This window comes from Mesoplodon bidens (assembly GCF_964165515.1).
Source record: "Mesoplodon bidens genome assembly, chromosome: 17".
Classification (NCBI taxonomy): Eukaryota; Metazoa; Chordata; class Mammalia; order Artiodactyla; family Ziphiidae; genus Mesoplodon; species Mesoplodon bidens.
This window is the reverse complement of record NC_138174.1, coordinates 5,730,183-5,754,820: the sequence shown is the minus strand read 5'-3', so window position 1 is coordinate 5,754,820 and position 24,638 is coordinate 5,730,183. Positions and strand designations below refer to the sequence as shown.

Here is a 24,638-nt window from a genome sequence, read left to right as displayed (position 1 = left end):
CATAGCTAAGGCTGGTTTCAAGTAGCAGTGCTATAACCCAGAGCATACGGCTAGCTCTGTGGCCAAGCTCGTCGATAATTCACTCTACAAACATTATACTGGTGCAACTCACTTCTGTGAAATAAAAACATTTCTGAGAATTTAAGAGTAAAATAAAATTCTACATATCAAATAATACCTGTTTAACACTGACAAAAAAACTAAATAATTTTATAAAACCTACTTTACAGAAAATATTGAGCTGCCTTAAAATGAAGTTCATTTCTAGGCCAAACTACTTATTAGCCAACTACTACAGATATTAGCAAAAAGTTGTCTAGTGGTTAGAAACCATTTATATTATTTATTTATATACTTCAGAGACCTTCCAGTGCACAGGAGGTGCCGTGCAAAAAGGTGGCCCATTTAAATAGCTACTCCATGTTCTACATCCGAACACAGTTACTTGCAATTTTCTTTAAAAATGGGTTTCCTTAAATAAATATCAATTAGTCTCATAAATTCTAAATTCTATCTTCTTTAGTACAGCATACTTGATTAAATAATACAATTTGAAAGGAGCTCTGTTCTTTCTCCAGTTCTTTGCTAAAGCACGACAGATATTAAGTATTTCCACTCCGAACTCTGAAAGCATACCTGTCGGAGTTCATCAGCCATGAAGAAGGAAGGTGCATTTGCTTTTGGTTGCATATAAGCAACATGAGGTGCAGTTGGAGGATAAATATGGTAGTTTGGAAAAACCTGAAAGATAGGAAGGGGGAAAATATAATGATCAATTTTTCTCAATTGATAAGCTTTATCATTATTTTGATAAAGTTTTAATCTTTAAAGGACAGTGACAAATTGATACTTTTAATCTTTAAATAATAGTGAATTAAACACCTGAGAATAGCTGTTATTAGTACACCTTCTGAATGATTTCATTTTTAAAGTAATCTTTATTGGAATAACAAATTTTTAAAAATCTAATGAGAAAGGAAACATTTCTTCAGATACAGTAAAATTTTAGCTCCAATGAGAGGCAAAAGGAGCTCTTTGTGAGTTATTTTTTTACGGCAGCTGGAAGAGAGGAAGAAAGTAGATATTAAAGGTGCTTGGGCACAGTCAGATCATGTAGTAACTCTGCCGTGGATGCCCAAAGAACTGTCCTCTTTAAGGGTTTCTAGAGACCAAACTAAACAAAGTGTTATCTAGATACTTAACACTTCAAACTAGAACAGAAAAGAGGACCAACATACTCTGGGTCAGCAGTGGAGGTGAACAGAAGGGTATGACAATATACCTTCCAATCAAACTACAACAAAGTTACTGAATTCTGCTTCCAGCTTCTTGTCTTTGCCTCTTCCAATTGGAATCTTCTCACCACCCTGCTTTTTTCCCTTTTTCCTCCGCCTCTCCTTCCCTTCAACTGGTCCACGATACAAAAAAATCAAGTACGTCCTAAAATATCTTTTGTTTTTTTCTTTCATTTTTAAAGCCAAAACAAACATTTTCTTTTCTCTTTTAAAAATGAATTCAGTTGATTTCTGTTGCCCTCATGTGACTATTCTGCTCTGGACCTCAACCAGGAAGTGGTTTTGCAATACTTGTAAGGTTTCCTTTAACCCATACCTGAAGGGAGAATAGCGCCTCCTTTTTCTTGCCTTGGTTTCCTTACATCAGGTAGTATAGTTGGGCTTGACTACCTCAGGTTTACCAGGAGCATATTTTTAAGAGTGGTTTGAAGGGTAAAAACATTACAAAACTGTGCCACATATAATCTCCACAAAAACAGCTGAGACAGTTTTGTGACAAAAGAACCTCTTCATAGATTAAACTAACTTTTTTCTACAAATATGATAAAATAAAAAACGTAAATAATTATAAAATATAATAACCCCTCCCCCCAGAAGTAAAACATTGATGGAATTCTTACTTGAAAGAACCAAGGAAAGTCTCTACTCTACCTCAATTATTTGACCTTCAGTTCGGCAAGCTGTTCTGTGATAACTTTTGAAAGATCTCTGACCAAAAACAAAACAGAACAAAAAACTATTAGCTATTTTATTATTTTTTAGAAAGCATTTTACATGATTTACAAGTACGTCTATAAATGTTTTCACATTTATTTCTCATATGATGGTCATGTGCTTCACCCCATTTACGATCGGGGGACCAGTCTCAGAGGTACTAAGATTCAAGAGTCACAAAACAATGGCGGAACTGGGACTCTTCAAAAGGAAAAATAAAAGTCTGTTGTCTTTCCACTCAAACTGCCTTATGGTAAAATATTAAATATAATCAAAATAAATCATTAATTTAACTTATGGGGTCAAAATCTGCTTACCAAAATCCAAACATACTTTTCATCTAAGCCTGTCAGTTATGATTTTGTCAAATATCTACAGTTTAGACCAGCATTCATATTTTAATGGAATTTGGCTTTCTTACTCATGAGATCTTCATCTACTACTTATTTTTCTATAGTTAAATAATTTTTGAACATGGACAAAATTATGAAACTAAAAGTGTACAATTTATGGAACACGATGCTTCCCTCTCAGCCCCTCCCCCCCATAGTCCTTTGGTAGCTCTTTTCTTACCCATAATCAGGGCTCCCTGAACCTCCTCCCTCCTTACCAGTGACCCATGCTGGAGGCCTCCTATCACTGTGTCCTCCACCATCCAGAGTTCTAGCTATTAAATCACTGCCTCGCCTGAGCAAGCATTTATCATCGGTTTGCTTTCAGCAACTACTGATAAGAATCCATCTACTTCTCTAACTACTTTCTCTAACTTCAGAGGTGAAACTACCTATATCTATAAACAAAAGTCAGCAAACATCAACTCCAGCTAGCACAAGTACTAGGTAACCCCGTAAGCAAAACACGCCATAAAGTACTGAACTAGAGCTTAAATATAACTTCTGATTACAAGCAGATTTGTCCAAAACTAGAGATATTATTAATGCAGAAACAGATTACTTTGAAGAGGTAAGAAGAGATTAGAATTATCACCTAAGTCAGAAAGTAATTACTTTTTCACATCACAGCATAAAGATACAGGCTGGGTAAACCTCCTCGTTAATCTCATTACTAAGGAGCTGTTCTAAGAGCCCTCTCTTTTCTCCTTTAAATGCAGACATACCATTCCAGTCAAAGGTGCTGGAGTTGTGTCTGTATAGAAGTAAGTCGTCCCACCGACAGTTTCCTTTTGGATCACCTGACCAGAAGATGGAGTCTGAGAAACAGGATTATTAACAGGTGTAGAGGCACTAGAAGGCACCATGTAATTTGCTGGATTTGGAGTGTGACTTCTTCTTCTGGGAGCAGGAGAAGTGTGTGGAGTGATCTTGGGGGAGTGAAGAGGGGAAGATCCAGCAGACAATGACATTCCTGAAGAAGATGTAAAAATGTTTCTTAGAAAGCAAAAATTGGTTTCAGAGAAAAAAATCTGGAAAATAAAATGCAAACGTTCATTTGGAAGAAACAACTTTAGCAAAATTCTTTAAGTTCAAAAATAAAAGACAATTTTATCTTGTTTTAGAGAAAGCTCTGATTAAAAGCAAATGTAAAGAATTTCTTTTTTTCAAATATAGTCATTCCCAAATAAATTAGGATATTTACTGTAAGAATACGTCTCCTCCATATCAATGTTTACATGAGAAACTTCAATAATAAGAATTACTGATAATTTAATAAATTAATTTAATCAAAAAGTGAGAAATAACTGGGACTCTATAAAATTATGCCCTTTATAAAAGCCTTTCTTTAATAAAAGGCATAATTCCTTTTTTGTAATGAATCATTTAAAACTATGGCTATTAACAATACAAATATCACATATCCCTAAAATATTTTAGTATCAAAAAATAAAATTATTTAATGAGATTTATTAGATTTCTTTTGGCCAAATACTACTAACAGAATGGTTTGAAAAAGCAAAAAAAAAAAACTAAGTCTAGTCTTAGTTGAAATACAGGGCTGCTTAAATACCATATTTTTTTTAAATCAAGAAGGTGTACTGTTTTGATGCCTTTTGTCTTTAAATAGGCATAGGCTATATAGTAGACAACTGAAAATTTCTGCAGATGCATACTCTGCTCTAGTGCGAGTTTTACCTAAACACAACTAGCAAGAAACCATTGTATGCAGAGCATCCTCTATCATGAATCTATGGTGGAGAAAGGGAAAGGACAATTGTCTTCACCCTTCAGGAGATTCCAAGCTATCTGAGAAAACAAGACCAGGTCACATGTAAAAGACGTAAAATGGCTTACAAAAACACTCAAATATAAACTAATATACTGTAAACTACATGCCTAAATACAGATGAAATGCAAATTAAGTAAAACCAGGTACAGTTAATCAAAGGCTTAATGGAGGTGATCAGTTCTGAGCAGAGACTGAAAATGGTTTCTCGAGCTACAGTTAGTTACACTTCCTGAAAGAATTAGCTTATCCAGGAACTATTTTCTGGCTATTTGGGGAACAACTAAAAAACTTCACCTGAAGTAATATGCCATCTCACAATTCAAGAAAAATGTTACCAAAATGCTTCTGGTCACAGAAATATGATTAGCAGGGTTATGAATTTCAGTTGCTAAGAATTCATAAAACACGAACACTGTTTTTTGAAAAGATGTAGGTGAATAAAAATAAGGTTGAGAACTGAGATAATACTTATTTTTACTCTGGATAGCCCTCTGTATTTTCTAAAGAGCCCTGACATAATTATTTTGTCTGATTTTCTGAGCAACTAAGGTAGGTGAGGTAACAAGCACTGCAGTACAGATCAGAAATTTACACATAGGGGGTTTGTTATCTGACCAAGGACATATGTGCACAGCCAACAGCAAAGCCAGGCTTCAAACCCAAGTCTCCAAACTTCCAGTTTAATACTCTTCCTGCTATAACACAATGTCTACTGCACTGACATTAAAATAGGCCAGGAATTTCGCAAGTGTGTCTTAAATACATCTAAGAGAAACTTTAAAAGTCTAAAACCCTTTAGAAAAATACTTATAAGGAAGCCAAGCTATTATATTAACATAGGAGCCTAATTTTTAAAAAACTTTTCCAGAGTTCTGTGTTTTTTCTAACTCTGTATATTATACATTTAATTGTAGGTCAATCCATACTGCAAAAACTGGGAGGATTATTCAACTATTTTCAAAAGATACATACTCCCCACTCATCTAATATGAAATGCATCTACAGTTTTCCTAAAGCTAGTCTCTAAGCCCTTCCAATATAAAACTGGCCAAGTCACCAAAAGTGAGTAAATTTGTTTACTACCTTTAAATTAAATAACAGCAGCAAATACAGCTACCAATTCTTAAGCACTTTCCATATGTCAGGCAGTAATAAAAGTGCTTCACATACACCAGACTATTTAATCCTCACAACAACCCTGTGAGGTAGGTATATCAACAGTCATCTCACAGAGGAAGAAACTAACTTAAAAATAATTTTAAAAAATTTATTGTAAGGGCAAATACAGGTTACTGAACAAAAGAATCAAGATTGAAACTCAGGTCTATTTGATTCCAAAGCCTGTGCTCTTAGCCAATATTCAATACAGCTGCCCAACCCCTAAGCCATACACTAGAGAACAGAAAGGGGGTCCATTACACTTAGGAGCGTTAGTGTGACAAAGGACGTGTGTGTGTGTGGGGGGGAAGTGGGGTGCAGCAGGAGAGCAGGGGAAGAGTCTGACACCAGAGCAGGCGTACAAGTGAAACAAAAGGTAGAATCTCTCCTTAGGGCTAAATACGTGGAAAAAGACTACCAAAAACAATCTAGTAGAATTTACAGGTTGTAAGTTACAAGCTTTCTCTTCAGAATTTTCAATTTTGTGGCTATTCTAGTACAAAGTTTCAGCACTGAAATTTGAGTTAATATATCTGAGCTGAGGCTGGCTGGCATGATCTAAACACATACAAAATAAAACATGTAAAACAGTAATAAGGATCACCACCCATAGGGTAACAGAATATTTAAATTGTATGGGAAGCTAGAAAGGAAACTGACCTCTAAATTACTGAAACATCCAGCCACAAAAGGCATAGCTTTGTGCCACCAAACTATTTTGCAAACAAGTTAAAGAAATGAGTAAAATACACACGTATCTGCTTGGAGAGAGTTATTCTGTACTTGGTATTGTGAAGACGATAACCACAACACACTTAGTATTAACTGCCTGCATGTAACACTAAATTACAGACAGCACAAAGGAGCAGAACCTTACTGCAGAAATCAGTAACTAAAAATAAAGGTGAAGTAAAGTGAACAGATTCAATTTCATCTCTCTCACATGTAAATATTCCTTTGTAAGTTCCATCTTCCCTTATATGGGGGGGGTGGAGGCAGGGGTGCTACTTGTGGTTATTACAACAGTTTGCTATTAATTAGTACACGATCACTGGAACACTTAAGCAAACATAGCAACACACTGAGGATACCATGAGACAAACTAGAAGAATGAAAATCTGTACTTTAAAGAAAATCTGAATTAAAAATATTTCATTTGTGTATTTATTTTTTGCATTACTTTTGTAATTAACTCTTAAAATGACATTTTGGTGAGATCATATACAATAATTACACTATAATTTCTTATTAAGTGAATATGCAAACTGAGATATTTAAGTCATGTATAAGTTAATTGCTTTAGAACATTCGAAAAAATCCTTCTTAAAAGTACCCGATTCAAAGAAAAGTGAGGAACAATACAGAAATGCCCACTGGACGAATTAACCAGAGCAATGAACAAAATAAAGAAATGAAATTTTAAAAATTTAAGGTTAACTTATGAAGGTAAAAGTATCAGTGTTTCTGGATGACATAATTCTATACCTGAAAAACCCAAGGAAACAAACAAAAAAGACTTGTAAATAATGACAGAATGCATAAAGTAAATGGCTCCAATATTACAAAATACCAAATGAACATCGTTCCTAAATACAAACATCCACTTAAGATAATCGTATTTCTGGGAAATCAGAGACTGAGCTAAACAAAACAAATACCCTCCCCCTCAACCCCAACCAAAATTATGAACACATAGAACTGTGCGATAAAATACAATACCCACATTTTAAAACATAGCTGAAATCAAAAGAATAGCAACAAAAGCAAAAACTCCAAGAGCAAGAAATTAAGGCAAAATTTTGAACTAGAGATTATACTGTGGGAACTTTGGAAAACCACATCCCAGGCCAGATATAGTGTCTACAAGTTGAGGCTTCCAGGTTCACACAGGCATATGAAACATGGCCTTCAGCACATAAAGTGTGGAGAATGAAATTCAAATCCCAGTGTAAAGCCAGGAGTCTGGAAAAGCTGTACCATCAGGCAATGGTGGAGGAGAAAACTTCTACCTGTCAGCCCACAGGCAATAGGTAGGCTTGTTGGTGGAACAGAGATGGAGGAAAGGAAGAGGGCTGGGGGGGTGGGGGGGCGGGTGTCAGGAGAAATGCCTGCACCATGCACAGGTGCAGGAGAGAAAAATACCCAGGAGATTCTGTGTGATAGGGATCCCAGTGGGTAATTATAAAACTTAAACTGCACGGGCAATGGACACCTGGGTAAAGCAAACACCAACTATTTCGACAAACAAACATGATCTACAACCCACAGCACACGTGATCTCTCCCCAGAAAATAATCCCATGTGAAAAGAACTCCCAAAATGAGAATCAAATATGCACAATACATTGAGAATTAGCACCCTGAAAACAATGAATCCCAGATAACAGAACCCTATAAAGGGGATTTAAAAAAAACCTACAACTAAAATGATTAAGGACATGAAAGAAGTGACAAACATTTGTCCTTCTTTTTTTTTTTTTTTCGGTACGCGGGACTCTCACTGTTGTGGTCTCTCCCGTTGCGGAGCACAGGCTCCGGACGCGCAGGCTCAGCGGCCATGGCTCACGGGCCCAGCCGCTCCGCGGCATGTGGGATCCTCCCGGACTGGGGCACGAACCCGTGTTCCCTGCATCGGCAGGCGGACTCTCAACCACTGCGCCACCAGGGAAGCCCCATTTGTCCTTCTTAAACAGAACTATATTCTATAAGAGTAAAAATGATAACCATTAAAATTAAAGGAGAAAAAACTTAACAGGTGAGTTAAATAGCAAGGTAGACACAAAGACAAGAAAAGTAAACCAGAGAAGAATCTAGAAACAAAGCTTGGAAAATATAAAAGACTGGTTAAGATACACAAAAGGTAGAATGAGAAGGCAAATTTCCAGGATAAAGAAAATACTGGAGAAGCAATATTCGAAGAAAAGCTTTGGGATATTCAAGAACTAGGAAATCCTCATTCAAGAAATCCTAAACAAGAGTTCTGAACAGAATAAGTAAAAACAAATCCCTTTTAATCAATCAGGTGGAACTGTTGCCTGCCAAAGATAAAGAGAAAAACCTTAAAAGCTACAAAAGCAAAAAAAGACAAATTATCTTTAAAAAAAAAAGGACAATTACATTAACAGGAGACTGATCAGCAACACTAGACAATGAAAAAATATGCTCAAAGTAAGGAAAATAAATGTCATCTTAAAGTTTATACACAATTTGCAAATGAGGGGAAAAATAAAGACATTTTTAAGGTCATTCACATCTCCTTGGTGAAAGAACAATTAAATGATCAACTTCAATACAGAAGAAAACTCCTTCCCCAAAAAGCACAGAATAAAAGAATGTATGAGAAATCTGAATAAGCACTGACAGTGAAACAATTAGGCTGAGATAGGTTCAAGTCAAAGTGTAATTAAAATTCTAGGTTACTGTAACACTGAAAGAGGGCAGGAAGGAATTCAACAAGTTCATACTGAGTAAAGCATACATGGTAAAATTCTAGGGGTGACCATACATAAAACCAAAACATAGTACGTAACATCCAACCTTTACCCTACACCGTATACAAAAATTACCTCAAAAATCTAAATGCAGGAACTAACCTATAAAGCTCTAAGAAAACCAGCATATACTTCATGATCTTCAGCTAAACAAGTGTTTCTTAAGTTGACACCTAAAGCACACATAACCAAGGGAAAAAGAAAAATAAATTAGACTTCACTAAAATTTTTAACTTTTTGTACTTTAGAGGAAACCATCAAGAAAGTGAAAAGCCAACCCATAGAATGGGAGAAAATATTTACAAATCATATATTCAATAAAGGTCTAGTATATAGAATATAAAAAGAACTCATAACTCAACAACAAAAATAACCAAATTTTAAAATTGGCAAAGCATTTGCATAGACATTTTTCCAAAAAAGATAAACAAATGGCCAATAAGCACGTAAAAAGAAGCTCAACATCATTAGTCATTAGGAACATGGAAATCAAAACCACAGTGATACCACATTATACCTACTATGAAGGCTATAATCAAAAATAAGAACAATAACAAGTGTTAGTGAGGAAGTGGAGAAAACGAAATCCTTAACACATTGCTGGTGTGAGTGTAAAATAATGCAATCACTTTCAAAACAGTTTGGCAGTTCCTCAAATTGTTAAACACCAGCAATTCTACTCCTAAGTATGTTACCCAAGGTAACTGAAAACATTATCTTCACACAAAAACCAGTACATGAATGTTCAAAGCAGCATTATGCATAATAGTCAGAAAGTGGAAACAACTCAAATGTCTATCAACTGATAAACGGGTGAACAAAATGTGATCTCGCCTATACTGTGGAATACTATTCACCCGTATGAAGGAAAAAAATACTGATTCATGATATAACATGGATGAAGCTTGAAAACACTGTTAAGTGAAAGAAGCCAGAGACAAAAAGGCCACATGTTGTATGATTCTATTTACATAAAATGGCCAGAAGAGGCAAATCCATAAAGACATAAAGTAAATTAGTGGTTTCCAAGGACTGAGGAGAGGGGAAAATGGGGAGTGACTACTAATAGGTAGGTATGAAGTTTCTTTTTAGGGTTATGAAAATGTTGTGGAATTAGACCATGATGATGGTTGCACAGCCTTGAGAGTATACTAAACACCACTGAATTGTACACTTTAGAAGAGTGAATTTTACAATATGTGAATTACATCTCAACAAAAATAGTTAATACCTAAATTATTGCTGCAGGTGAGGGGAGAAGGATCAAGAAAACTCCATTAATCTAGTGGGCGTATGGGGGTGGGGGTGGGGGAGAGAGGGAGTGTGAGTGTGTGAGTGTGTGTGTGTGTGTGTGTGTGTGTGTTGGAGAGGGGGGAGAGACAAACAGATTGCAAAAAACAAAATGCCACTTACATTAACTAGCAATAAAACCCTAAAATATCTAGGCACAAACTTACCTAGAATGTGCAGGACTTACATGAAGAAAAAGCTAAAACTCTACTGTCAGAAACAAAAGATAACTTGAACAAAAGAAAATAAATACCTGTACCTATTTGTTGCAAAAATGTCAATTCTACCCCTAACTAATCTAAAAGCATAATGGCTCAATAAGCTCAATAAGAAAACCAACAGAATTTTTTTAAATTAGCCAAACCGATTATATTCATTGGAAAAATAAGCAGTAAGATAGCCAGGAAAATTACTAAAGTAAAGCAAGTACAGAGGAAGAACAAAAAAAAAAAAAAGAAAGAAAGAAGACTGAAAAAGTAAAAGGAAGAAAAAAGTACTGTATAAGGTCACTGGATACTAAAAAAGTGATGAAAGCTATAGTAACAAAAATATTGGATAAAGGCTCCCATGAACAGTGGGTCAACACAACAGAATAAGCATGAAACTTTACCCCAAATATATATGAAAAAATAAGCATAAGATAAAACTTCAGGGGAGGAGATGGACAGTAGTCAGATATGCCAACTTACTAGCCATCCCTAAATGACGGATTGAGAAAGAAAAAAGCAAACAAATGGTTATTTAGATAAAATAAATAAAAGTGAGTCACCCTTCCATTCATTACACCCATTAAAAAGACAAATAAATATTCAGATTTAATATTTAAGAGTTTAAAACAAAAAGTATCTCAAAGAACATTTTTTTAAATATAATGTTATGAAGACATACAAAACACAAAGGTGAAAACAGAATTTAACTTCTTCTAAAAATAAATATTTCTACACAGCAAGAAAAGATATTTGCAACACTTAGTAAAAGGCTAATCATATTATATAGTTCTTAAAATCATTAAGAAAATAGAAAGCAACCAATAGAAAATGGACAAATTGTACAAGTAGTCAGTTTGCAGAAAAGAAAATTAAATGCCTCAAACATATAAAAAGATGTTAATATTCACTGATAATTTAAAGAGATGCAAAGTAAAGCCAGCGTATCATTGGCTCAGATTGGCATAGATTGAAAAGTTTATTTAGACAATTATTAAAAGGGTGGGTGGCATATAAATACTGTCATACATTTTTAGTGTCGACTGTTACAATCTCTTTTGGAAGAAAATTTGGCAATACCTATCAACTAAAACCTTTTAATTGGCATGATAATGATAAACAATTCAAACTAAAAATGTCATAAAATGAAAAATAAAAGCTATAAACTCCATTAAATTGTATATTTTTGTCTTGCTCATCTTTGTGGCCCTCAGAAGTCACTGAATAAATGCCTCATGAACAAATGCTAAGGTTGCTCTTAAATCCCTTCTAGGAAAAACAAATGTAATATTTTCTTCTCTGAAAGAATTTTTAAAAAGGTGTCCTCTCAGATACAAATGTATCTAAGATGCCAGAGCAAAGATCCCCCTAAATATGAAAACATTAGAAGCATCCCTTTTAAAATCAGGTACAAGACAAAAATGTCAACTATGACTTCTTCTGTACAATCCCATACTAAAGGCCCTGGCCAATGCAAGAAAACAATAGAAAAAAGATTACAAAGGAAGAGATTATCATCATTATTTGCAGGTAAGTGTTCAAATTTTATATATATATATATATATATATATATACACACACACACACATATACATATGTATATATACATATAAAAGAATCTACAAATTATTAGAAATAGAATGTCTCAAAGTAACCAACACACAAATGTCAGTCACATATTTTCACACTAAGAATAATGAACTAGAAAATTTTTATTTTTGAGACGCCAAATTATAATACCAACAATTACCACAAATGTGTCTCAGAATATCTTACAAAATATATGTAATACTTGAACAGAGAAAATTTTTATTTTTGAGACGCCAAATTATAATACCAACAATTACCACAAATGTGTCTCAGAATATCTTACGAAATATATGTAATACTTGAACACAGACAATTATAAAACTTTGTGGAAAGGCATTAAAGAAGACCTGGAAAAAAGAACTGGAGAGAGAGCCCACGTTCATGGACAGAAAGACAATACTGAAATCGTGACGATCCTCTTCGATTCATCTAAAAGATTCGATACAACTTCCCTGAAGGCACCAGGCTGCTTCACAGACCCACAAGGCTTCAAGACTGTCCCCTCCTCTGGTACACTCATCAACAACCCTCCTTGTCAACACCGAGCTCTGTAAACCCCACCCTCACAGTAAATTCCAATTCAACTTCTGAAAAATCTTCTTACTCTATTAAAATTCTCCTGATACTCAGGTTTAAAAATTATTCCCATCATTTTGTACTTTATCTTTTGCTGCAAGTAGCACACAATGCAAACTGTCTCTTTGCAGGGGAGAACTGTGCCTTAATCCTCTCTGTATTCCCAACTACACACGTAATGGCACAGTGTCGGCACACAATACATTTATCGAAAAGAAAGAGGTGAGAGTTTCCTCGTCTTGGTACAGCAATAGCTACAAGCAGGAAGTGAAGAGTGCCAACACCAGAAGTAACTGAGTTCAACAAGTTGGGAGGAGAAAAGCGAGTGCTCATGCTATCAAGTGGCACAGATGCCAGCTGTCACTATTTAAAAGCAAGTGTGAAACAAGCAAATGTGAGAGAAAGAGAAGAATGTGAAGAATCTGAGGTGAAGGACATTCTTGTAACACAGCAGTCTGATTATTCTAGTGCTACTCTTTCCAGATCTACGTAGCCTGGGTAAACCTAGATTACACTAATGTCGGTAACTAAAATTGTTAATGCTGTCGTAACTAAAGTTGTTAACTTTAACAAAGTTCCAATAACCACATTAAACCCTCAGTAATAAACTGTCATGTATGGCCACACTGAAGAGAATGGTTTAGATTAGAAATCACCCAAATATATCTCATACTGAACAGATGAATGAATTAAAGACAAACAGAGGAAGCGTTATCTTCTTAACCATACGGCCAATATTTGGGGCCTCATCCAAGAGAAAATCATAGTAAGGAATGTATATGATCATATCCAGGAATACAAAAAACGAAGTTACTACTAAAGATATATTTCTTACTTTATTGATTTTTTTAAAACCAAATTCCCTAATCACACCCCCTCCCAAATAAAACAATGCACAGTTTATAGCCCCAAAAACAGACACTAAGTTTATACTCCTAAATTCTAACAGGATCTTAAACATATAATGAATGAATAAATCTTTTTCCTTGATATTGCTTATGATAACTTAAAGGGTGGGTATAAAAGGTCAGCTCCAAAACTGAGGTCAGAGCGCTTTTCTCCCCTTCCCTCTGCCACTCGCTCTTTCAGCGAGTCAGAGACAAGCTTTATTTCCTAGTCCATTTCTACCCACTAGCTATCTTAGCAGGAGGAGAAAGTGAGTTTAAAGGAAGTGTTTAATTGTAATCATTGTCAATTAAGTCTGTATGTCATGTCATGGAGTTCTCTGCAATTTGATGCAACCTGTCAGACAAATCCCCAGGATACTCTAGACAGCTATCCTATATGCAGGACAGACTTCTACTGCGTAGAACTTTCTGAAATAAAATGTTAAAAATTACAGAACAACATCAGAAATGCATTAAATTCTCTGTATGATGTTGATGACTACTGCATAAATAAAACTGCTTTAAAATACAATCCCTGGGGCTTCCCTGGTGGCGCAGTGGTTGAGAGTCCGCCTGCCGATGCAGGGGATACGGGTTCGTGCCCCGGTCCGGGAAGATCCCACATGCCGCGGAGCGGCTGGGCCCGTGAGCCATGGCCGCTGAGCCTGCGCGTCCGGAGCCTGTGCTCCGCAGTGGGGGAGGCCACGGCAGTGAGAGGCCCGCGTACCGCAGGGAAAAGAAAAGAAAAGAAGAAAAAAAAAAAATCCCTACAGTTTCTCAGTAAATTTAGTAACAAAGATCCTTGACTGGTGGTGGTGGGGTCCCCCAAGACCACTTCCATGTTCAGAAAGTCACTGGAACTCAGCACAGAGTTGCACTCGCGACTAAGATCTACCACAGCAGTGTAGTAAACGTACACATCCAGATCCCAAGGGGCAAAGACGCAGGTGGAGACTAGAGGGATTCACACGTGGGCTTCCTTATGCTCCCTTCCTCACGAGGGGTCACACGGCCCACTCTTCGTCCAGGAGCACAAAGGCAATATATCTGCTCAGAGAAGCACCCAGGGTTTTTATAGGTGACTGGTCACTGCCTAGCACACACCAGAATCCCACACTCCCGGACGGAAAGCATGTGAGCAGCACAAACCACACTGTTTGCACAAAGAGTCTAGGAATAGTAAACCACCCTAATCAGTTAGGGAAAAATCGGAACACTCCCCAACTCCGAGGTCCCATACATCAGCCCAGGGCCAACCTTGCAAGCAGGCTCTGTTAAGGACACTATGCTAACTCACTTCCGCACACATACTTTAAGTTGTCTACTACAATACAGCCACCACTTTTTCATAATTCTGCTCTATAGTGTAGTGAATACTGTTACACACAAATATAAGGGCAAATGTTTTGTTTCTTACATCTAAACATACCTCAGGGAAGAGGGAGGAGGGGGAAAAGTAAGCTTTAAGTTAGGGCAATGGATTTATGTTGATTCCACTAAGTTTTGTCCATACACATTGAGAAAAATTATATAATTAGAGATGTACCCTCCGTGGCTAGGAAATATAGCAAAGAAAAATTAAATATAGCTCATGTAAAAAGGAGCTGAACCTATGTGTTTCATCAGCTCCTTTTGTTAGTATCTAAACTATCTAAACATACACCGTAAAAGTAAATATATATGTTATAGCTTAACTAGGATTTCAACTACTAATGTTAATAGAAAAGATTTTCTAATATCATTAGTTGGAATATTTTAATTTCTAGTATACTAAAATTATAGAAGCCATTCAAAATGTTTACTTACGTAAAAATTAAGAGGGGAATTTCCCAGTGGTCCAGTGGTTAGGACTCTGTGCTTTCACTGCCAAGGGCCCCGGTTCGATCTCTGGTTGGGGAACTAAGATCCCACAACATGGCCAAAAAAAAAAAAAAAAAGTGTTGGGACTTCCCTAGTGGCTCAGTGGATAAGACTCCGTGCTCCCAATGCAGGGGACCTAGGTTCAAACCCTGGTCAGGGAACCAGATCCCACATGCATGCCACAACTAAGAGTTCACATCCCACAGCTAAGGAGCCTGCGTGCTGCAACTAAGGAGCTGGCAAGCCACAACTAAAGGAGCCCTGGAGCCACAACTAAGACTTGGTGCAACTAAATAAATAAACAAACAAATAAACAAACAAATAAATAAAATAAATTAAATTAAAATTGGAAGTATATGAAACAAACTTTATTCTTCATAAATAACTGTTGGACTTCTGGAGTAATCCTAAAGAGGATCATCTGGCTACGCCTTGGTGTATACATCACAAAAACAGCTGCTTTCAATGCACAGCCTTTGTCTCAGAAATTCTAGCTCTGGAAAGTACCCTAAAGAAATAGTCCTAAATCCTGAAAGACATTTATAGTTAAAATAAATGTATATAGGGACTTCCCTGGTGGCACAGTGGTTAAGAATCTGCCTGCCAATGCAGGGGACACGGTTCGAGCCCTGGTCTGGGAAGATCCCACATGCCGCAGAGCAACTAAGCCCGTGCGCCACGACTACTGAGCTCACGTGCCACAACTACTGAAGCCCGCGTGCCTAGAGCCCGTGTTCCGCAACAAGGTAAGCCATCACCATGAGAAGCCCGTGAACTGCAAAAAAAGAGGAGCCCCTGCTCACTGCAACTAGAGAAAGCCCACGCACAGCAATGAAGACCCAATGCAACCAAAATAAATAAATTTATAAAATAAATGTATATATACACAGAGCATATACATATGTGCTGCTTTTTAAATGGTAACACTATAATTCAACATTTTAATAGATAAATTAAGTTTTTAAAAACTGAATGCAATTTGAAGGATAGAGAAAACACTATCAATCTGAAGTCTATTAAGGTGGTAAGAATGGTTTTAGGAGAAAATAGCTCATTATAAGTGATGTTCTACGATGTACACTAAATTTTTCCCATGACACAATTATTTAATTCAGTTAAGAAATAAAGAAAAGCTGTTTGAAAACTTAATAACTTTACCTTTAAAACATTTCTTTTAAGTTTACGTTCTGAATAACCTTCAGTATATGTTTGTTTGCACAAATATCATCTTCACTGCCTTGTAATAAAATACACCAAGTTTAAAACCCTAAATTTAGAAATCCTTAGTCAATATTTTGCTTAATGAAAATCACCCCATTGAGCCACACTTAAATTCATATAATTACCTACTTAAATTTAAAGATAAATAAAAAGCTACTTTATAAACTGCCAATAGTTTGAAGAGAATGTTTTACAATTTCCAATTTTTAAGCCAGAAGTAGACTAAGCTTCTCCCCTTTCTACAAATTAGACAACTGGGGCCCGACACAGCTCAGGCACATAAACTCAGTGAAGGTAGTAATGAAGCTAGAATCTAAGTCCCTTGAATGCTATTACAACCCAGTGGAGCACTCTATGCTGTTGAATTTAACCCAAATTTAAATCCCTAAAGGCCAATAAAAATAATGCACCTAGAAGAAAAAGTTATAAGGAGAAAATGTGATTAAAGGCATAAGAATTGTCAAATTTCAGAACATATAAAATATTAAAGGAGGGGAGGATGGTACAACCAGTTCACAACATTTCTCTGTTCAAGTTTCTGGATTTCTACAATAAGCCTCAAAACTATACTGTCAATCCTAAAAGTTTAGGTACTGTGAAAAGAAACAAGTCATAGGAAGCTATGTATAACCGCTACAGACAAGGGTGCTTCAGAAAATCCTTGAATTTAAAGACAATTAGAATTAGAATTTAAAGACTTGGTGTTTCTGAAGATTCCTAGCAACATGAAAGTCTGGGTTATTTTCTTTATTAAAGGTTTTTTTTTAAGTTTATATGTCTAATGATATTAATTCCCCCCCCCACCGCCGCAAAGGCTATTATTACACTAATGGGATGCATTTTATAATAAATGGCATCTAAGAATCCAGGGACTAAATGGCAATAATCCGTCAAGATGTTGCCATTAAGTAGAAAAATGTAAATATTTTACTAAATTTTATTTGGGGGACATTTTACCATCACTTTTAAGTCACAAACACAGGTAAGAAAACTTTAAAAAGTGGACATAAATCAAGATTTAACTGAGACAACCATCATATAGCCATGCTCATATTTTAAATGTGGATCTAATCCTCAAATAGACTGTACAAAATAAAACAAACCACTATCCAAAAAGCAACAGGATTAGGAAGTAAAAGCTAAGATAATATTAGTCTTTACAGTCTTTACTTCTTTCCCCATAATAATTCCATCATTCAATCAAATTCAGCTTTGTAGATAATTATCAAAACTGGCTAAAACTGTTATTAATCAAAAGTACCAGGCTTAAGGTAATAATAATCATGCAACTAATGAACCTAAAGCTGAAATGTATAAAATCTCATTTGTCGGGGCTTCCCTGGTGGCGCAGTGGTTGAGAGTCCGCCTGCTGATGCAGGGGACACGGGTTCGTGCCCCGGTCTGGGAAGATCCCACATGCCGCGGAGAGGCTGGGCCTGTGAGCCATGGCCGCTGAGCCTGCGCATCCGGAGCCTGTGCCCCGCAACGGGAGAGGCCACAACAGTGAGAGGCCCGCGTACCGCAAAAAAAAAAAAAAAATCTCATTTGTCTAAGCCCAATTTTCCAAATTCTGACATGATGAATGATCACTTCCACTTCTAGCCTAAACAATAATCAACTCAAATATTGACTAGGTAAAATTCCCATTATTCCTATATATTTTAAATCATACTAACTTTCAAATGATTAAAATAAAATTAATATATTTATAACCCTTTAACTCTTAAACCACAAAATTATTTGTTACCACACAGATGTATATACCTTTGGCCAAAGTATTTCCTGTATCATGTCACACCCTGTTTTTAAAAGCCTCCAGAAAGACAATCCACAGTATTCCTGCCTAATTTATAATGGCCTAGAATATTAGGATAAGAAAAGCTTCCTTTCTTTCTTTAACATGAGCTTAAATCCCTCATGTTTCATATTAAAAAATCCATTTAATTAAACATTAAAATTATCCTCATTTCCTTGAAAACTGAAACTAAAAAAATAATGTAACCTTTTAAGGTAAAAATTGTTAATTATCAAAATCACAATATTAGTCATAAGCCACTATAAAAATTATTCACTAATCTAGTAAAATATACACTAATCAAGTTAAGTTCAATTTAATCCTAAAAGTTGCAAGCCACAAACGCAAACTACCTTTGCAAAGATGAAACAACCCAAATGCCAAAAGGTTTACTGGAGAGAAATGTTTATAATCCCCATGTGGAAAAAGGATAACTTGGATTCATAAGTAGACTGCTAAAATCCTATGCTGACCTCTCAGGAGCATACTAATTCTTGCTGGCAACAAATAGTAAAATTTCTACACTTCAAAGAATTGTTTCATTAAGTGTGGTGATAAAATGAAAACAAAGTCAGTAAGAATATTGATTGATGTCAATTGCCAGAACTGATTCCTTCACAAACCCTGTTTTCACAACAGCAACCCCTTATGATTAGGGGAATTAAAAGTTGCTGAACTCAACAATCCCTTCAGTTAAACAAACAGACCCCTCAGAGCTGTCCAACGCTGCCCAAACTATCCATCCTTTAGTCGAATCAGTCAGTTTCATGAATTGTAGGATTTATCTTCAAGTCCAGTGCTGACTCAGAGGGTAGCTTGTTCCCTAGAGAAAACAACCAACAAAAATCAGAACAGCTACTGCTCATAAGCTCTTTCAACACCCAAGTGGAAAGGACAACTTAATGGGTCCAAAAAAAATAGTTCAACTTCCTTTCAGCTACAGGAGTAGCCAATAAACTGAAAGCATCTATATGCCATAGGCAGTTCCTGGTTAAAGCTTTCACTCAGTTACAGTAAGAAATGTTAAAACTAAAAAGCTTACAAGAGAAGCTATCACACACACCATAGGGTTTCTCACCCAAGAAGAAATGTGCAAGGACTATAAACGGAAAGTATTTCAAGGGCCAAAGCTGTTATTTTGTTTTGTTTAATCTGTGAAAAGCTGCCTTTCGTGTGTGTGCGTGCGTGCGTGCGTGTGTGTGTGTGTGTGTGTGTGGAGTGGGGGGAATTAAATATTTCCACCCAGAAGTAGTCTGCATGTCTAGGGCACTAGCTTTGCTTATGGCCATACATAAAAAACGAGTGAAATGTTACTTAGTTCCCTAAACGCAAGGTCCTCACATGCACTAGTCAGAGAGAATATTCTGAATTAAAAGATAAAAAGAGTAACATGTTCTGTTTCAAGACATGCAATAGTGAACTGCCTTCCCTATTATTTCTAAAAACCAAAAAATCAACATGTACAGCCTTAGAGCCTCAAAATGTACCACAACAAAACGGGGGGGGGCTTTGCATTTCATGAGTTAGGGGTTCTGTCTACAAAAATATGTTGTTATGAAAAAAAGAGGGAAAAAACCTCCATAAGAAAGGCAACCAAAGAACTCAAGCTACTTTCAGAAACATTATTTTGCCCTTTCCGGCGCATGAGGCTAACAGCTTTTCACAGAACAAACACTCCTCAAGACCACCTCCAGAGGGAGGCGTGAGGGGGGCCAGCACTACTTTCCTTTCTAAAACATTTATTCCGTATTTATTCGTGTGGGGAAAATTCCAATCAAAATTTTCCCCTTGTCACTTCCAAGCTATAATACGGAAAATTCTTGATTCTCCACCAAGAACCTCAGTGCCTCAGAGCTCAAATGTATGGAGGAAAAACTAGCAGTGACTACACACTGTCTGGAAAACTACTCTTTCGAAAATAAGCACCTGACAGGTTGTGGGGCTTTTGGGTTTGGTTTTAAAGCCTTACTCCTTCCTCATTTTCCCAGCCTCTCTCAGAGAAAGGAGAGTTAAGTCCCACTGTAGGTAATGAATGGTACCTGTCATAAACTATCTGGGGAGGATTCACCGAATGGCCACTCAAATCACTCCCTGTAGTCTGTGGTTCAGGTGAGACAAACAGCAGCCCTCCCAGCTTCCTTAACCTGAGCACCAGTGGATTGTTTCCCATCAAGAAGCAGGGCTCTGTGCCGGTGCTTTTCAATCTGCACTAAGCAGAACCCTAAGCTTCCAGAAATGCTTCAGGGCTCTGTAGACTCTTGATTTGAATTTCATCTGTTTTTTTCACTTTTAGTAATTCAACAATAAAATTACAAATGCAGATCCAAATTAGCATGCATTCTTTTTTAACATACTAGAGATCATCACCAACATACTTAGCTTGTGTTGGGTTAGGGTATTCTCATGGAGGCTCAGAATAAAGCCTCTCTCCCGTCACCCCTCTGTATATACATGGATCTTTCATTAGGAAGGCAGTGACTGCAATCATCTTTATTTAAATGCACACGCACTCAGAGAAAATTGAACAAAAGGGTGCACAACTTATTCATGTGAATCATGATTTTTATGTTACTATATGACAGAAAATACAGAAGAGGAGACAGGGATGTAAGACTAATTACTGTCCTTCACCCACCAATTTCAAATTACTGGGTTCGACATAATACCACATAGACTTGCTATTCTCACTGAATAACTTCATGAGTAAGTTTAATAAACCTGACCCTGTAAATGCCAGTTTTATCTGCTTTATATAATTTTAGATTTGGAGACTACATACAGACTTCACAAGAGTTCTGCTGCTTTAAAAAAAATGTTTGAAAACCACTGTTCTCTAAACCCTAATTAAGCTTTGGTATGCCTGGCTCACAGGTCCTCTAGGGGCAGAAATGGTAATTAAGTCTTATGTTTCTGATGCCTGCTGAGCTGCAGGTGCCTGGTATCCAAGTGCTCCCAGCCAGCTGTCCAGTCCTGTCTCCTCTCCCCCATTCCTGGCAACCCTCAAGAAACAATGTGCCATGGACTTATATACACTACTGAATGTAAAATAGCTAGCTAGAGGGAAGCAGACGCATAGCACAGGGAGATCAGCTCGGTGCTTTGTGGCCACCTAGAGGGGTGGGATAGGGAGGGTGGGAGGGAGACGCAAGAGGGAGGAGATATGGGGATGTATGTATATGTATAGCTGATTCACTTTGTTATAAAGCAGAAACTAACACACCATTGTAGAGCAATTATACTCCAATAAAGATGTTAAAATAAAAAAAAAAGAAACAGTGTGTCAAACTCAGGGGTGCTAATGGCAAAGAAAATTGGTAACATTTTAAAAAAGAGACACCAGGTACTTCAAAATACATGACATTTTATCTCTGCCATTTTTCATTCATTTTTCCAAGTTCCTGCCCAATCTAACCTTTTTCACTTGCCTAGCAATTTTAATTTGAAAAGAAAATTCCACTCTTCTGGTATTTCAGAATGGTGGCTCTCCACATCACGCAAATGGCAAACTTCAAAAATATTTCTTTGAAAAGATAAATTAATAAGAAACTCCACATAACAAAAGCAGTGACCAAGAGCCTAAGGTAGGGAAACAGAACCATCTATGTGACCTAATTAATGATAGTAGTTTAAACTGCCATGTGGAATCACTGCACACTGGTACCAATGTATAATTTGTCTAAAAAAACAAAAATGCCAGTTGGCAAAAAACCTCGCCTTGGGCTTCCCTGGTGGCACAGTGGTTCAGAGTCCGCCTGCCGAAGCAGGGGACACGGGTTCGTGCCCTGGTCCAGGAAGATCCCACATGCCGCGGAGCGGCTGCGCCCGTGAGCCATGGCCGCTGAGCCTGCGCATCCGGAGCCTGTGCTCCGCAACGGGAGAGGCCACAACAGTGAGAGGCCCGCGTACCGCAAAAAAAACAAACAAACAAAAAAAAAACCCTCGCCTTATCCTATTCCCTCCAGGCGAACTCTGTGGACTCCCCTACAATCAGTATTTAAGGGTAATGCCTGTTCCAGCAGGACCCTGCTCCAAGCCTATGGCTCGGTACTGCGCCTGACGTTTTCTTCACATCTGTCTTTACCTAACTCAGACTGAATTACTTTATGAAAGTTCACTAACTGAGCGAAAACAATTCCCTATTATGGTAATAAACTGGTTAAAACGAACAGAAAAAAAAATAAACTTCACGGATTCTCAACTGTCTGTGTTAAAAATGTTTAAAGAAACCCTATCTATCCTTTAAAACCCATCTTATGGGTTTTCCATGAAACTTCATCCTGGATAACCTCATTCGAATCAGATAAAAATCTCATCTTCCTACAAATTTTCTGGAATTCTGAACCTTTTTTTTTCTCTCAAAGGGTAGATGTCAGAATCTCCTGTGAAATCTTTAAACGTACAGACAATGGCAGTGCTCCAAATGTGGGGTTTCTGACTTCATAAGTCTTACGTGGGGACGGGGAAGCTGTATATGCAAAGCACCACAGGCTAATCTGCAACTACATATGAAAGCTTACCGGAACCACTGCAGGAGATCAGGCACTGAGCAAGGTTCCAGGAATTCAAGAAATAAGATCTAGTTCTGATCTCATGAAGTTCATACTTCACTCATAAAGCCCACGATAGTGCTTAAAATCTTTCAATTTTAGTGTTTACTCTAGGTCTCCATGTGTGATCACAATAGTGGATAAAATGATAAAAATGCTTCCAGAAGAATTTAACTTTAAGTGAAGGAAATAAATAATACAGACAAAAATTTAAAAACATTAAGAGATACTGAAAATATTATAGAAGCATAGAGATGGAAGACAGTAATAATGACTTCAGAAGTAGAAATGGCTTTGAAAGGGGGAGAAGGAAAAAAAAAGAGGCATTTGACCTAATCAATGAAAAACAGGCAAGATCTCAAGAAACTGAAGAGCCTTCCAAGTAGAGGAAGGCACAGAGATGGGAAAATTGCTGCCATTTTCAAATACATATTCTCAAATAGGATACGTATTTTATATCAGAGGAGGTCCTCCATGAAGAAAAGAAAGCTGGTAGTCATTTAATAGTCATTTTCAATTATTTTAATTCTAAAAATATTTAATAAGCAGGTAGACATAGTTCCTTCCACAAGGGAGCTTATATTCCAATACGCATGAAGAGGACCACTCATTCTAATACAAAGAAAAATGCAAGTTCAAATTGTAGTAAATTCTAAAAAGGAAGTAAACAGGAGAACACCATGAAAAATAATGATGGGAAGTTTCCTTTACATTACTCAAAGGCCCTTCTCTGGGACCTTTAAGTCACTTTGTAAGTGACACCTAAGAGAACGGAAGGAACCATCTATGGAAAGAACAGGAGAAACAGTACATGCAAGAACATGAGCCAGAAAGGAGCCTGACATATTTGAGGAAGACCAGTATGGTTGGAACTGAACACACAATGGGAAGAGTGAGAAGGTGAGATGAGGGAGTACGTAAGACAGATTATACACCGTAGTAAGGGACTTGGAGTTCATTCTAATGACAACTAGAAAGCCATACTGTGATTACTTTTACTTTTAGGAAAATATAAAGAAAAAGTAAAATATGTTTACTGATTTACGGTAACATTTCAATTATGAAAAATTGTATTTGATTAGAAGTACTAATATTCTCTCTTCATTACATTACACAATAAAAATAAGTTTCAAACACACTCCAAAATGCTTTCTTTACTTATTTTTTTAAATATAAATAACCTTTAATAAAAGCCATGTGGACCAAACCAATATAAATGCAACTCAGATTCCACCTCTGATTTCCCCCTCAATATCTAGAGAAGTTCAGCAACTGACTTCTATAAGCATACTTCATTTTAGTTGAATATCTACCTGTGATAAAAGGTATTTGGACTATCAGAAACACTGTAAGCATTAATAAAACTATTAAGTGTCCTAACGCTTCCTCACAAAAGTTATTTAATCTCACTGACCAAATTTAGGTAAATTCTATGAGTTTAACCCAAGTTGTATCAGCCACATACTCGTACACAATATTTGATGGAGACCACAGCCTGCACAACTATTTCGCTTTCCATGTTTACACACAGTAATCCTCCATTGGGCCTAACTTCAGCCTTACCTCTATCAAGAGCCTCATTTCCATATGAGTTTTCATTAATTAATTCAACAAATGTTAGAATATTATGTGTAAACTACAGTACCTAAACCTCTAAAAATGTGAATAACTTGTCCAGATTTTTAACTGTCTTAAAAACAACTGAATTACAACTTTAAGAACTACACCCTCTGGCCTGTATGTTAGGTCACTTACTTGGGTCACTATATTTGAAGAAACAGAACAGTGACCTGCTTGCCCCCAAACTTGACAAAATTATCTGAAT

The 24,638-nt window shown here is 36.7% G+C and overlaps 1 protein-coding gene across 10 annotated transcripts in view; it reads right to left on the bottom strand.

Annotated features, from left to right (window-relative positions):
• Nucleotides 1-24,638, bottom strand: part of PAN3 (poly(A) specific ribonuclease subunit PAN3) — a 121,225-nt gene that overhangs the window by 32,634 nt on the left and 63,953 nt on the right. For 6 of the 10 annotated variants that reach the window (XM_081214966.1, XM_081214959.1, XM_081214957.1 and 3 more), the window contains 3 exons: nucleotides 3,127-3,374; nucleotides 1,947-2,003; nucleotides 637-741 (listed from right to left, as the gene is read on the bottom strand). In XM_081214966.1, the coding sequence (XP_081071092.1) occupies nucleotides 637-741; nucleotides 1,947-2,003; nucleotides 3,127-3,374 (410 nt within the window). The remainder of the gene's footprint in view (nucleotides 1-636; nucleotides 742-1,946; nucleotides 2,004-3,126; nucleotides 3,375-24,638) is intronic. The other 4 variants (XM_081214960.1, XM_081214964.1, XM_081214963.1 and 1 more) reach the window with 1 other exon arrangement.